At 39.3% G+C, this 16,758-nt stretch overlaps 1 protein-coding gene across 2 annotated transcripts in view; it reads right to left on the bottom strand.

The window, feature by feature from the left end:
• cdh4 (cadherin 4, type 1, R-cadherin (retinal)) overlaps positions 1-12,611 on the bottom strand; it is a 204,914-nt gene extending 192,303 nt beyond the window's left edge. For both annotated transcript variants that reach the window (XM_086086866.1, XM_086086867.1), the window contains exons 1-2: positions 12,336-12,611; positions 10,706-10,817 (exon numbers count right to left, since the gene is read on the bottom strand). In XM_086086866.1, the coding sequence (XP_085942992.1) occupies positions 10,706-10,817; positions 12,336-12,389 (166 nt within the window). In that variant the 5' untranslated portion in view covers positions 12,390-12,611. The remainder of the gene's footprint in view (positions 1-10,705; positions 10,818-12,335) is intronic.
• Positions 12,612-16,758: the final 4,147 nt, after the last annotated feature.

Raw genomic sequence — 16,758 nt, 5'->3', positions numbered from 1 at the left:
ATGTATTTTTTGTCCAGTCATTTACAAAATAACAACACGTGAGGCTCTCACTATCGAATATTTTTATAGTATTAGTATAGTATTCTATCAATGATTCCATCGATTAATTGGATAAACTGTTAATTAACCGAATCTTGTTGATTATTAGGCATAGTTTTAGTGATTAAAAAAAAACTAAAAACTAAACAAGCTATTAAGCAATATAACACGAGAGGGATTGATGTTGTAGTCAGCATTCTTTTTTAAACTGATTGTTACTGGTTCAGTCATAGTTTTCCAAAGTAATAGCAGATGTTTACAAATGTCTTATTTGGATTAGATGCAAAAGAGCCTGCTTTCATGAAGGACTATAGAAACCAGAGAATAATTCATGTTGAGAGGATGAAATCAAAGCATTTAGACAGTTCTAAGTCATAAAATGTCTCTAAACAATTACATGATTATTAAACAAGTTGAGTTAGTAATTTGGTAATCAATTAGTTGTCAATTACAGTATATGAATCATTTTGACACCTTTAAATGCATGCGTGCCAATGTGAGGAGTCAGTGATACTGCTGACCATGATTATTTTGTAAAAACAATTCTCACGTCTTTTATTCAAAGTATAATCAATGCTGAAACGGGAGTGCTGAGAATTTTTTATTTTTTTATTCTTTAGTCATATTTTAAAATATCTAATGCCAAAATTATCTGATCGGATGTCTTTTTTTTTTCATCTTCAAATATACAACCTTTTCCTCCTGTGAAGAGGAATAAGTTGTCTGAGCACATGTGAATCCCCTGATCCATTGCTGAAACAGAGATCATGCCAAAAAGATGTAGCTAAGACTTTCCACAACCAAGTTGGGCTTGAAAAATGGACTGTCGTACAGAATTCATAATCTCTTCTTTTTTTTATGTCAGTTCATCCGGAGCACTTAACGTAGCAGTAAATGTTTTATTTTGTGTTGCTGTGCCTGCCTTTTGCCTACATTGTCATAAATACAAATCGAGAGCTATAAATGTGCTTTGTTGACAAGCTGTCTGGGGTGACATTAAATTATTGGCTCTCTTGCTGGTAAAATCTGTGGTTTACACGGCTATTCTTAATAGAAGAAATCACAAAAATGATGACAAAACCCTTATTTTTAAGTAACCGTATTAGTACTAATTTGGGTTCTTGTTTTCAGTTGTCTTGTCAAGGTTGAGTAAACTGCATCTATTAGGCTAATAGTTACCAATTCAATAAGCCACTAGTAAGCATTGCAATAAAGGGTCATACGAAAGGATTGCATGTGAATAATTTAAGATGAGGAAAATTTCGCTTTATCCAGATAAGCCGATTTATATTTAGATGCATGTAAATCCGACAGTCTAAGGCGGTGGTGAAAAACCTCATGTAATGAACTGGCAAATCGCGGGTCACATTTACAGCGAAAAAGGTGACACAGAGGTCTCCTAGTGGGAACGTGATTTGTTTCTGTGCTGCAACAAAAAGCCAATTGAGTCTTAATCAAGGCTACCGATCGCTCACATGCGCTTAGATGCAGAGCACAAATACACATTGATTGAAGGCCAGGTTGATCAATAGGAAAAAAGTCTACGATAAGAAATGCAAGTGCCATTCACATAAAATTGTCTAATTTATTAATTTGTGCCACACTCTGATTTAAACAAGCTATATAATTTGTTTCCAAGAAACATGAAAGAAACTCACATTTACCCCATTTAATGAAGTATTACGCCTCTAATTTCCTCTTCAACACAGTCCTCATTCCCTTGCCAATGATTCTCGTTTTGGCACCGTCAGAGCCACCTAGTTCTTGCCTTTTTCATATAATTGCTTCACAATTTCCCACACAGCCTTTTGCAGATGCAAGCTGGAGGCTGCATTTACCTCCATTTGAAGGTCACCATTCAGAACACTATTAGCTCACATCAAGTTTGTTAGGGAAAGTACACATAAGAGTGCAACAACATGGAGGTGGTGTTATTAACCCTTTGAAATCGCCATTTATCTTTTTGGTCTTTTTTAAAGTGTACTTACTGAATCTCATATTACACGTTGACTTGAAAAAGACGTTGACAGTGGTATGAGTATGTTGGAAAGATGCAGGTCGAAATACTGGGGCAGAAGGCAATTTTTTTTAATTCAAAGAAGTCAGCATGTGCTCACCAGAGCAACTATGAGCTTCACAAGGTTCAAACACACAGACAAACCTTGGTTATGTGTGTATGGGGATGGACAGGTTTATGTGTGTATGGGGATGGACAGACAGGTGCACAATGTGACACAAAATTTCATGTTTAATGCATGTAAATTAATTCAGCCTGTATCAGTATGACTATGCTAATATAGTGCTAACCCAAGAAGAGCTGGCTCTCAATCCACCCGTTTCCATTTGGTAGATAAGCATTTGCACAAATTCGATACAAAGATTGTGGGGAACAGAAAATCGCTTATGGCCCTCATGAGGAAAAGTGGTATAGAAAATAGGTAGATGGAACATAAAGCATTTCTGTTTTCTTTTCATTATTTCTGGGCTATGGCATTGCAATTTGTTACAGCTAAGACCCAATGTAGAATTTAGTTCCACCCCAGGGACAATTGCATAATATTAGCAAATAAAAGTAATAAAAAAGAAAACAGACATGCAGATTTTACAGCAAATATAGGGAAGAAGAAGAAGAAGAAGAAGAAGAGGAGGAGGAAAAAGAAGAGGAGGAAGAAGCAGAAGAAGAGAAAGCAGAAGATGTATACCTGCTTACTGACCATTGTACCTAACATACTAAAAAGGGAAGTCAAGTCAAACATTTTCTTTACAATAATTAATTTTATGTGGCCCCACTAGTCTAAGCACCACATTCTGATTAATATTGCTTAGCAAAATCCACCTGCTTGCCGCCATCTCAGAGGGCGGCCATTTTGCCACTTTCCGTCGGGTGACATCACAGTTGCTCACGGCTCAGGTAACAGCCAATCACGGTTTTACTGTTTTCTGGGTTTGGTCATATGACGTATGCTAGCTGAGCCGTGATTGGTCGTTACCTGAGCCCTGGCCAACTGTGATGTCATTTTCGGTCAACAGCAAGTGGCAAAATGGCCACCCCCTGGATGAATTTTGCTTCTTAATTCATATTTCACAATCAAAAATATTAATAAAAATACTGCGTTTAGACTAGCGGTGTCGCATAGAACACTTGAAAAGACTTGACAAAAAACAATATATCAATATGATTACACATCTGGTTTGTTGCAAGAAATCAAAACAAACATATTAAAAAAAGAAAAGAAAGAAATGAGAAAATCTGAATTCCAACAAACACCTCCAATATACAAATCCGCAAAAAACAAAAAAATTATTTAAGTAATACCCAATTTCTACTTGCTCTATTCCAATATAGGATGGAAAGTATTGTGCTGCATCATGTAGCATAATGTATCTTTGGTGGCTTGCTAGAAAGAATTGGCTCCACAAGCGTGTCATGAGGCCGAGCGTTTGAGGAATAAAGGAACGCAGTCCGGTTTGGTATGAAGGTGGGTAAGATAAAGAGAAATGATGTGGCTCGTCATCTCTACCTGTATTCTATCGCCTCACTACAGACTGCTGGTCTTGGCTGCGGAGATGAAATACTCTCTGAAGGACAAGAGGGACCTTCATGAGTCAAAGGCAAAATGGCATCCTGCTTATCACTGGCGTAGACACATAATTCCCCCCCCCAACTTTATTCACACACACACACACACACACACATAAACACAGCTGTTGGGACTGGACATACTTATGGAAGGCTGAGCTGCTGAAAAGTAGATATGGCTCCTTGCCAGATTTTTCTTGTGTCGTCTAATTGGGGTCACATAGCGAGTCATTTTGTGAGAGCAACCTCTACAGGCAGGACAAAACAATAGGAAACCATACTGAAGTGTTTAGCTGTTGGGGGCACAAACCTACTTAAATTTATCTTCTCCTGTACAGTGCTTGTTTTTTCACCCTGCAAAAGCTGAAGCAGTTAATAATAGTACGGTAAAAAGGCAATAAATCAAACGCATTGGGATGAGGCCAGGAAGGAAAGACACCTCATATCTTCAGATATAAGAGCAAATAAAGGGCCCAAGACTACTCGCCTCATCGTACCGTCTTCAAAATCTCTTCTAACAGGATTCATGGAGATTTTTGCACGCTTTGAAAACAAATCATCTTAATGTATGTTGTTCTTTTCTTTTTGACACGAAATAGGTGAATAGCTTAAGAAGCCTACCAATTAAAAACGGTGACATTGGATTAAAAGTGATATGAAAAACGTGCTTGTCCACCCATCAGGTGTGAAATTTGTATTTGCTAATAGAGTTATAGCATTAGCATTAAATGGCATATACTTGATTGTGCAGCCAAGTTGTTGATGGCCCCATGGTGGTGGTGTTGACACGCACACGCATTGATGGCTTGGCGATGAAGTGACATATCCACTAGTGAAGATACAATCAATTATTTTAGTCGTTACGGGGGCTTGGTGAGTGTTGGTGTAGATACTGGGTGTAACCTGAAGAGCACTACCTTGTTAGACTGCACCCTCAGTGTGACTATGTCAAAGTATTCTTTAGCAAGAACCCCCGGTTGCTCCTGATACGGTGTCATCCGTAGTCAAAATGTGAAGTGCTTTGAGGGCCTTGTAAGGAGGAAATGTGCTATATAAATGAAGGACCAGAGTTAAGTGTAATTTGAATTGTATTCATAACACTGAAAATACCTTAGACTACTATCAACATAACTCAGTGTATAATTTCAACACCATACAGTGTTGGAAAGTAGCACTTTGAAAAGTGTCAAATGTACACTCATTGGTGTGGACACACTTTTCTAGTGTTAAATTTAACACTCTCAGTCTCCTCGCAGGGGATAGCAAAAGGATATACAGTAAGACTGTGAGAACTGTTAAATTGAATGTCAAAAATGTTTTGCTGCACTGATAAAGTCTGCCACTGTACGGCTAAACTCGACTGAACTCTTGAATAGTGTGTGGGTTTCTGCAAGTAGTTTTCGTCAGTGGCTGAGGGTCGGCCAAAATGGAAATAAGCATTCCACAGTGTCGCAACATTGCAGATATACCGCTAATCAAAATGCACATTTGTTTTTGCACAGCAACATTTGTTTTTTCAAGTTTTAAGCTAGCAAGACCCAAGACCCTGTGCTGCTGGCAAGCCATATACATACGATATATACAGTATAAATAAATATATTGAGTTTTACAACAATGCTTGATTATATTTATGATTTCATATGTAATTTGGGATGAAATAGTGAATGGTGGCAAGGGATTTGTGGGGAAAATAGTGATCCTGCAAGCCTCTCCTCCAATCTATATTCTAATATCCTTTTATTGTACGATATAATGTGCTTTCTTGGTTTATATCCTGTCAAACTGAATGCCTACTTGTTCAATTTCCAAAACACCATAGTAAAAAGTTGGATTATATTTTAGAAACGTGAACCAACAAAAGTACTGGTTTTAGTGAGGCAACATGTTGAAAGTGTGTTAGAAGGCTTGTGAATCCCACAGCGCTCTGTTCGGTGAAACACATCACTGCTGTCATTGCTGACACTGGCAAAGTTCTGAGAGAGAGAGAGAGAGAGAGAGAGAGAGAGAGAGAGAGAGAGAGAGAGAGAGAGAGAGAGATAAGGTGTCTGTCCCCGGCTCTTGGAGGGAAGTGATGGTTTACACAGCGAGGCGCAATCACTGGAATATTTCTTTTCATGGCTTATCTCACCACAGCGGGAATCTGCACAAACCACAACTCCAATTCAACTTCTTTGTGCCCGCCTGTGTACCGGCGCCTCCTGCTCCAGTCCTGGCCCAGCTCACAGACAAACGTCTCCATCACAGCATAAGATGATTTATTCAGAATCAGAACAACTTAGTGCAAGTGCAGGGATTTTTTTTTCCAGTGAGTTTAACAAAAAGGTTTTATGGACCACAAACACATAACTCGCCTTTTCCACTTAATAGCAGAATAGCGGAATGGGACACATTCACTTTAGACATTTAAAAGAGTAAAAAAGATGCTTATTACAATATTTTGTTTAATGCGCATTTAGTTCTTTCTTTGGCCGAGACCCCTTAGTTGCACAAAATTTTTTAGTCTTAATTTTCAGACAGTGTTATGCTTCTTGTTAAGCCCCACTGCACAAATCAAGGTCCGTGAAGACATGGTTGGATGATGATGCTGTGGAATGACTTATTCCCTAACAAACATCAATGACCTCTGACCTTAAATAGCTTTCTGGTGAATGGACAAATATTCCTATAAGCACACCAACATCTTATTAAAAGACTTTCGAGAAAAGCGGGCTATGAACTTTCTCATTACTAATACACTCGAGGGTGAAAAATGACTTCAACAAAATATTTGAATTAGAATGTAAATACACCATGGTGATGTCACCTCACCATGGTGTATTTACTTTAAGTACGGGTACATAACTGTAACTTTGTTATTTTAACTCTTTTGCTCCCAAAAACGTATAAATATGTTATATTTTAAGTGTCCCAAAGACTTATTTAATTGTTTCTTATGTTTTTTTTTTAATGCTAGAGCATACAGAAGGCTTTGATGCAGCCTCTAAACTGCAGAGAAAGGTTGGAGCAATGGTAGTTATTACAAAAACGGCCAGCAGGTGGCAACAGAGTATAAGAGATCAATCAGGGCCATGTTACAAACAAGCTGATTTCACCACACTTCTAAACAGATTTGTGAATAATGATGAAACTCAGCTATATTCTAATGCTAATTGCTGCGCAACAGAAACAGATAGAAATATATTTTTTTCCTGATGAAAGAAGAAACTCTAACCTTTCTTTTGGTAGGTTCTATTTTTTTTTTTTGCAATAGAACACAATATGGGCCTTGCAAAATCACTCAAAATCTAGTAAAACAGCCGGGCGCGAAGGGGATTGCTTCCGTGAAAATGGCTGGGAGTGAATGAGTTAAGAACTAATAAAAATCATGCACAGCACAATGTATTCAAAAGGTTGTTATGGTGAAACCAAAGTAAATACACACAGACCAGATGACACTGGGCTCTATTTCCGCAGACAGGTGCACTTGCACTCAAAACTGGCACGTCTTCATTTTCGTGCCAGGTCAAGTCTCGCTTGCGCTGTGCCTTGCTGGTCATTCCGTTTAACATAGGGCGTTTTCTATTACACGCCTTTGGCGCACTTGACAATTTGGTGACAGACAGTAGACTATAGACCTCAGATTAGTTAAAAGCAGGTCTAAGTTGTGGTGCAGGTGGTGTAATATGATTTTATTGGAATTGATCAAAGAGCATGCACATGCAATCCGCTGATACGTGGGGTGGATGTCATCGTATTGCGATCATAAATATGAGAACAGCATGCAACGAGCCCTCTGAATACATGTAGAAATAAGTTAATTGAACACATCATTATTATCACCATCTTCATTATATGTGTATACTATATAGTACAGTATTGTATTGAATTTTATTATATTCTAGCGGCACATTTATGCAGGGAGGTGACAGACAAACACAAACAATCAGGGTGGGAGACGGTTTCCAAATGCCCACTTCACAGTGATGACCTGTGATCAACCACACGTGGAGGTCTGCTTGCAGTTCCTTATAAACATACTTTTCCCATTTTGATCTTTTGCATGGACTTCTGCAATGTCACAGGGTACACTGAATACAAAAGGAATGAGGGAAGCTGCTTAAATTGGCTGAGAAACAAACTGGTTGATTTCACACAATGGAGCAAGCGCCCTTTTATGCCTAAGTCCGTCTACGAAAATTCCAAAGTTAGATTGCACTTTGCGCTAGAGTTGCACAGGGCACAGAAATAGTGCCCACTGAGAGATATGCAACAAATGAATGCAGAATACGAGTCAATTAGCGATCCTCATAAAACATAATGTAATCACATACACTCCGCCCACACATGGCAAAAACAACTCCCATTTCACCTCAGCATGCGGCCCGATGTGACTGGAAACACAAGCCCTGTTCACGCTGAGCCTACTGGGTCACAGCTCTTTAGTCCTTCCAACAATCGCTCACTGTCATTTTCTCCAGGGACACAACAACCATGGTCTCCAGTGGTCCTGCAACCCCACCAATGCTCTGTAACAGCCTAGACCCAATATTACAACACACCTGATCCATTTATTTTCTTAAAACCTGACAGTTTCAGGTTATACATACTGCAATGTAGTGTTACTATTAAATAAAGGATTCCTCTCACTTAGCATCCAACCATACTGAAGACGAATCGAGCGTGTGTGCATAAATCATTATATGAGGACTGATACTGCTGGAACCCAACGATTTGGAGGACTGCATGACTGCAAGATAGGGACCACCATACATCACGAGAACGGTGGACTCATTTGACTTCAAAATAGGGACGATAAGGACACCTTGGCCCATTTCTAAACAGGCAGGAACCTTGAGCTCCGTGGCCCTCCAGGCAAACTCGCTCACCATTGGCCAACCAGTGGCACTGTCCTTCTCTCCCTCCAAAATAACAAACAGAATAATTAAATTGTTACACCAGAAACTGAAAGATACTCATGCCAGCAGCTATTACTATGTGAAAAAAATGTAATTTCCTTTTTACCTGAGAAGAAGGTGGACTGCAAAAATTAAGTATCATGGAGGTTTTCCTCACAAACTTGATAAGCCTGGTCGTCAGGGACGGACTGGGAACAAAATTCAGCCCAAGAAAATATTTGTGAATGACATGCGCTGAATCGTATTCGTTGTTGGGGTAAGAGAGTGAGCACGCTGGGCAGCATTATGTGGCGGTTTGTATTTATTGACGGTGGGGGAGTTGTGACACTTAGCATGCCAGGGACGGTGCAAGAAAAATCTGGCGGTTCGCCAAGCTTATAAAGCACTGGGGGAAACCCTGATCATGGCAAGTGCCGCATATTGTTCACTGCAGTTTTCTGTGACCATTGGGGACAATACTACAAAATGTCCTGCAACCTACAAAGTAAATTCTGAAGAGTAAATTTGACTCTATTTAGAGTGGGACCAAATAGACTTAGTTTTAGAGTAATATTTACACTTGCAAGGAATAAAGCAAAGAATAATAACATAAAATAAAAGTCACTCAAGGGTTGAGGAACAAATTCACGACCTTCAGCTTGTCAGAATGCCACGCTACCACCTGAACTATGCCACTACTACTGTTTTCGTATATACAAAAGGAGACCAAAAACATCGTTTTTTTGGTCTCTTGGAGTTATAAGCTGATACGAGCAATTTACGAACACACAGCAGAAGCTGTAGATCGGCTGTCTCCCAACCTGAAGTTGTGGATTTGTTCTTCAACCCTTGAGTGACTTTTTTTACTCTCTTCCAAGTGTAAATTTTACTCTATTTAAAGTGGAACCAAATAGACTCAGTTTAGAGTAAAATTTATTCCACAGAATTTACTGTGACATGGCTCCAAACAAGAATCCAAACTTTTACATGGACCATAAATAATAAATGTTGGATTTCATCACTGTTCCTTTTTAAGTCAGTTCAGAATTTTCCAATTTGGTGAGTTTAAAAGTGCAACTCACCCCCCAACCAGTCTCTTGCTCCACCCGGGGCCCTCACTAATATTAAAACAGCACCCAAAGGGAGCGTTGGCCTGGAGGACCGTTGGGCTTGCAAGTGGGGAGAGGGTTGGGCGTAGTCTGGCTGTGATTGACAGCAGCAAAGAAACTACGATCTAAATAATTTCTATACTATGACAAGCTACGCTAAATAAACTAACCAAATGCTATGCTAATAAATCACTAACCTGAAAATCGATATAAAGATGTTCGCAAACGCTACTACACCAACTCACTAAGGAGGCGTGTACGAGACAGGACAGAGCGACTACGTCAGTTTCATGGATGCGACGTTGATAGTCTGTGCTTGTCCAAAGAGAGAAAAAACCTGAAGATGGCGCCACAGAGACGGTGTTTGCCCCAAATGCAAGCTTCCCACAAACATACACTAAAAAGTAAAAATAATAGCAAGGACATGTAGACAGCATTAGTAGACACCCGTTTATGAAGTTTATCAGTAAAAAAAAAGAAAAGTTTTTGGGCATTGAGTTGCTCTTTGAAGATTGATACGAGTAAGTATACAGTATTTATCACAAAGTCTATCTTTCAGTTGCACAGAATAGAACTCTAGGCTGCGGCAGAGATGGATTTTTCTATTACAGCAGATCCACCGGCACATAGAGGAGACACGCAGGAGGAGAAAATGCAGCATAATTTCTCATGGCAGGAATGAACCTCACAATAGATGCAGAACCCTGGCTGCTCTGAAAACAAATAAAGCAAATGAAAACAAAATTGCATTCCTCTAAAAACCCAAAAGAATGAGACACTTGGAAAATGTCTCATGATAAGTAGAAAAATACTTCTCAGGTCTGAACACAAATCAATATGAAATGACAACTGCCGCACAGCGTAAAAATACATTTTTAACCCTTTGCCACAACTTTCTACTCCTCTATTCACACATTCATGCAATCTGTGTAGCTTACACAACATAACCACGACCACAACGCACGTTGACCTTCTACAAGCGTGATGAAGAGACACAGCACATACAAGGAACATGTGAAGGACCCACGTTCAATTAATCACTCCATGAGGATGAAGAAGAAAAAAAAAAGTCTATAATTGAAATCCAGCAGCAGCAGACATACCTTTGAGAATGTTCTGGCCGTGCAGCACAACCCTGGGAACTATCACTGTGTAGAAGTTCTGGGAGAAGCCTGACCTGCATGGAGGTCTTACGGACAGGCCCATCTTGCTCCCCTGTGGAATGAAACAGCATGTTAAGCATCGGCAAGTTGAGTCATAGGAGGATTTCAGGGCATGGTATCGAACCCATTGCTGACGAATGTGAGCAAACTTCAACCCATTTAGGGTAACCTTTGCTCCAAATACATGAAAATATCTTGAAAAATGTTGAAGATTTGTTATCGCCAATAAACTTTCATTATCATTGCTATCCATGATGAAAATAACAATCATGGTAATCACTGCCTCACAGGAAATGGTAATAAGCAAATAAGGTCTAACGTGTGTAATACATATTCTATGTAGTCACTTAACCCAACTGGTGTATTTCTCAGCTGGTACCACAACATCAAAGTAAAGCCACACAAACATTTGTGAAATCCAATAAAACACACAGTATCGTAGTTCCACAATGGACCTCCATTCTAAGGACGGTGACGTGAACCAAATTTGTACATAAATCGTAATGCACGTAATCTATCTACTAACTAAACTAGTACCCTATACTATGCAGGAGTAAAAAAATATATATAATTTAGTAATGTGCATGAAAAAATGTTTTGGCCATAAATATAGACTGATGATGAATAGTAAGTAAAACTTCCTTGTATCTCATTTATCAATACTATTATGATCGTGTTTGCAGTATTCTGAGAGTTGTTTTTAAGATTTTGATTTGCCAAACATTTAGAGATAATCAGATGTGCCATGGAAAATTATCCAATTTCAGTCAATTATTATTTATTAATGACAAATAATGTAGCTGTTTCATTATGTAACGTATAGTTGATGTGACATTTTTCTTTGGTTTTGCGCAGCAGTTGGATTTTTTAAATTTGTGCCTTGGCTCAGTAAAGTTTGGGAAACAGTGGTCTACAAATTATAAACACATTTTATTTGTATTTTTAGGTATATGGTGTACAGTTGCAGTACAGTACAACAGCAACTACAACCACAATTTCAAGTAATTATCAGGCAGTGCCAATGAAAAGTGAACATCAGACATTGCAATAATCAGAATGTGCAGGTGTACCTAACAAAATGATCGGTGACACATCACTAAGCATTTGCTCTGATTGGCAATAAAACCCAGCTAAGCGTTTTCACAACTGATGACTTGCCCTAGAAACGATCGTGCCAATAACCAAAAGCCAAGACCAACTTGCTACATAAAAGTTCAATGCAAAATAAAAAGGACACCTCGGTGCGTAAATGTGCATGACCCAAGTTGTTCACAGCCACGACAGAACAAGGAGCCCATTTAAAAATCCATTCTGCAGCTACACGGGGCTGTTTTCGTCAAGGCGGGAAAGACAACGAGAAGAGTTGTTTGTGACTTTTTCATCCAGGTTGGACAAAGAAAAACCAATTATTCTTGACATAAAAGCCGCGCGACACTCGGGCTGCTTTTTTTTTGGCGCATCGGCGGCGGCACTGCGGGAGAAAAGTGCTCGTTCCATGGCCACTCTCATGCACCATGCACCGCACCAGTGCAGCACTCCCACAACACATGAAGCAATTAACTCATCTTACCGAGGATGCTGCGGCGAGCAAGGTGCACGCCAGGATGACGCAGCCTGTCTTCATCTTTGCAGAGTGTTGACTTTTGAGAAGAAAAGCGAGTCGGATTCTTTGGTCAGTAGACCTCGGTAATTCCCGGAGCTTGTCTTTTACTCTTGAGAGTGCGGCGAGAAAAACGTGCCTACTTGTCTGGCGCTCAAGTGCCGCTGACAAGAGAGATGCTGAGCTCTCAGCTCTGGTCACAGAAAGAGCCGTTGGAGCTGCCACAGCGTCACTGTAACCCCTCCTACCTACAACAGGGGAGCAGCCACAGCAAAGTGCTCACTGTGCACTTCTTCCAGTTCAACCACATGTCCCGTAACTATAAGCGAGGAAAATCATTTTTGACCGTATCATTTTTGTGTGTACAGCGAGAGTAAAGGGTGAAAGAGTTACTGTCATGCTCATGTGCAAAATAAATAAATAACTAATACATGGCCAAAATATGACTACTATTAGCGGAATGATCATATCATGATCTTTGCATGTAACCCAATAATGCAGCCAAAATGATTAACATAGGCTAAATAAATATTGTTTGTCAATCAAAGCTGAACCATATCTCCTGACTCCTGGTCTTTAAATTTGAATGTCATAGAAAGGTTAATCACACAATAAGTTAATAACTATCGCATTGTTAAATGAAAAGCCTGTTTTTTATTTTTTTGTCAAACAATTGATGTTTTATTTTTTACATCCATAAACTCCAATTTGTGAAAAGTGAAAAACTGACTTCAGTAGTTTACTTAAAGAATTTAGTATGGCCAATACACTGCGCGAAATATTTCCTTTTGATTATAGCTAAAAAATACATTAAAAAAATAACAGCTCAAGAAATGTAAATAACAAATAAGCTTTATGAATTTTGGAGTATCATGGTATATAACACAGACATTTAACCTCGGAGAGCCTCACTTTGTGGAGTTTACATGTTCTCCAGATACTTTTTGGCTTCCTCACAAGTCCCAAAAACATGCATGAGGCTCATTGAAGGCTGCAAAATTTAGAATAAATTGTCCTTAGATGGGAGTGTTTGTCAAAATGTGCCCTGCATTTGGCTGGCAAACAGTCCATAGGTCAACTGGGATCAATTCCAGCTCACCCTATTTGGTCATGTGACGTTCAGAAGTTGAGCCGTGATTGGTCGTTACCTGAGCCCTGAGCAATTGTGATGTAATTTTCAGTCGACATCAAGTGGCAAAATGGCCGCCCCCTGAGATGGATATTTATTTATTTTTGTTTAATTCATATTCCACAAATACAATTTTAATCAGAATACAGTGTTTAGACAAGTGGGACTGCATAAAACCATCATTGCAAAGAAATGTATTGGGTTGACTTCTCTTTTAACAAATCTGTTTCACTCTTTGAATTGAATAGCTAAACCAGGGATAGGCAAGTTCGGTCCTAGAGAGTTCTCGGTGTCTCCTGCCTCCAACCCAGGTGTTTCAAATCATCAGCTCACAATTACGATCTGCAGGAGCCTTTCAGCTGTGTTCGAGGAGGGAGACATCAAAAACACGCAGGACTGCGGCTCACTAGGACCAAACTTGCCTACCCCTGAGCTAAACTAAACAAACCTTTTTGAGATAATCGAATGTATTGAGATGCACCCATACATTTCTGGATACATCCTTTGATTTGGATCTCATTGCTGCTCAGTTCTCATCTCATCATTGTGTGTATGCTGAGAGACAAGCATTCTTTCCAAAGCTATTGTGTGTCAAAGACATTTGTGTGCATGCCGTCTGACAAGCATTCAGGCAATGCTAATACATTGCATTTGAGTAAAGGCTGAGATACCAGCATTCACACTGAAGTTACATTGTGGCATATCATTTAACGCTATTGTCCTTCAAGATATCTAAATGCTTCAGAACCTATTTACACATATAAAAATGCATTGTGTGTAACAATGTGTTAATGTTATTCACAGTGCTGCTATTATCATTGGTCAAATACAATTCCTGTTTGAATGGTGAAGCATTTTTTTTTAATTCAAACTAACTCAAAGAACAAAATGCTATTTCCCCTTCTTGCTTGGTTGATTGGTTATTCAATTTGTCACTGCAAACAGGCGAGGACTTCTGAAATGATTTTACTAATTAAAAAAAAGGGAAATTAAAAATAAGAATATTGAGTGAACGATATAGAAGTGACATTTCTGGAATATCACAGTGTGTACTGTCTCAGGGGCGTCAAAGTCACTTTTGTCACAGTCCACATTGCAGTTACAGTCCCCTCGGAGGGCCATTATGACTGTGAAACCATATAAATGTTTAATCACCTCCTCATATTATTACATGCATACTACATGACAAATTGACGGATAACTACTTTTGAAATCAGAAGTCAAGAATAATCATTTGTTCAACTATTGTTCAAGTTACTGTACTAAGGGGTTTGGTAACAAGAACATTCTTGCAATATCTCAATGTTATTATTTATTACATATGAGAATTTTACATTTGGGTATAGATTTAGCCAACATCATGAAAAGTTGACATGCTTGATTAGCTTTAGAGGGCCACATAAAATGATCTGGGCCCCAGGCCTTGGGTTTTACATCTTGTGTCTAAACTGACTACTCTAATGTATTTACTATTCTAGTCACAGTTGCAAGTTGCCTGAGTATTGCTATGATACATTTTACATAAGTGATATTTGCCATACTGAATATAATTAATTCAACATTTTAAACAGAGCTTACATTAGTGCAGTAGGCTACATTACACACACAAGCTATACGGCAATGTCATGGCGAATATATCTTTCAGAAGTTCAGATCAATGATATTTTGGTACTGAGAACTCTTTGTTGTTTCCATTAACGCATTAACTTCTTAAATGTTTATATAAACAAATCTGTGTAGTTTGACATGGAATGAAATAAAAAAATATATTAAGTGACATCTTGGTATCTATTTTGTATAGGCATCAAGAATAACGAGTCTTTATATAGTGGGTCAGGTAACAGTTGTTCGACGAGGCCTCCCCTGAAATAATTGCCTGGCAACTGTGTGAACTATGCCTTTAACTGGTCTCACAATTTAATAATGTTGACATTTCCGAAGCCTCTGATCCGTGCCTCGATTTCCATATCTGAGAGGTCATGACAATTTAATCCCATCAAAAGGAATAGGACAGTATTGCAGTGTCAATCACTCTAGCACAGCATTTCCAGCGGATATAAAAAGTCTACACACCCCATCATGAATAACTCACTTGAGGAGCGACTGCACTGAAGGAGATACAGCGTATAGAACAAGTCGTCACTGATGAAATAACATGTTTTTATAGTATAAAAACTGAAACGGAGAAGATTTCCAAAACTTTTCCCCACCTTTAAGGTAACCTGTAACATGTAGCTACAACTCAATTTTAAAAATGAAATGAGCAAAACATAACACACTGAAATCATGTAATGGGGTGAATGAGACCACACAACCACAGACTTAAAGGGCAAGTCAAGTAAAAAATAAAAAATTAAATCAATACAGTTCTATGCAGCCCCACTAGTCCAAACACGACATTCTGATTAATATTGTGTTTGTGGAATATGGATTAAGCAGCAAAATCCATCCGTTTTTATCCACGATTTGACTTGACATCTCAGGGGGCGGCCATTTTGACACTTGCTGTCAACTAAAGATGACATCATCACAGTGCCTCAGGCCTTAGCTTGCGAACGTCACATGACCAAACAGGTGAGCCTTGGGTGTTGTTCTGGTTGTCACCTATCCTAAGGGTCTGTTTTGTATTGTCACTGTATTGATTGAAATGCGTTGAACTGAGCTATAAAAAAAGAATTGTTTCCGCCTGGGTAACAGTTCACATTCCATCACAAATATTGCCATAACATTGTGAATATTTCCAGGGGGTATCCCGAGGCGTTCCAAGAACAGCCGGGAAACACAGTCTCTTCAGCGTGGGCCTTCCCTGGGGTCTCCTCCCAGTGGGACGTGCCCAGAACGCCTCACCAGGGAGGCATTCTAAGCAGCTGTCCGAGCCACCTCATTGGGCTCTAGTCTCAGCCCCTCCCTGGAAAGCCTCATTTTAGCCGCTTGTGTTCCTGATCTTTTCCTTTCTGTCACTAACTACAGCTTGTGAGTATACAAGGTGAGGGTAGGAACGTAGATTGACTGACTTATAGTGAGAGCTTTGCCTTTTGATTCAACTCCTTCACCACAAGAGAGCCGCCTGTCGATCTCCTTTTCCATTCTTCCCTTACTTGTTAACAAGACTCCAAGATACTCGAACCTGTCCCCTTGAGTCAGCAGCTTATCCACGACCCGGAGAGGGTACTGCGTTCGTTTCTGAATGAGTCTCTGACTTGAAGGTGCTTATTTGGAAAATGTGATCCATTTACTGTCATCATCATCATAGGGGGTCTTGAT

Source organism: Leptonotus elevatus, chromosome 10 (assembly GCF_054856555.1).
Source record: "Leptonotus elevatus isolate MCC_2025b chromosome 10, RoL_Lele_1.0, whole genome shotgun sequence".
In the NCBI taxonomy this organism is placed as follows: domain Eukaryota; kingdom Metazoa; phylum Chordata; class Actinopteri; order Syngnathiformes; family Syngnathidae; genus Leptonotus; species Leptonotus elevatus.
This window is presented reverse-complemented; position numbering and strand designations above follow the sequence as displayed.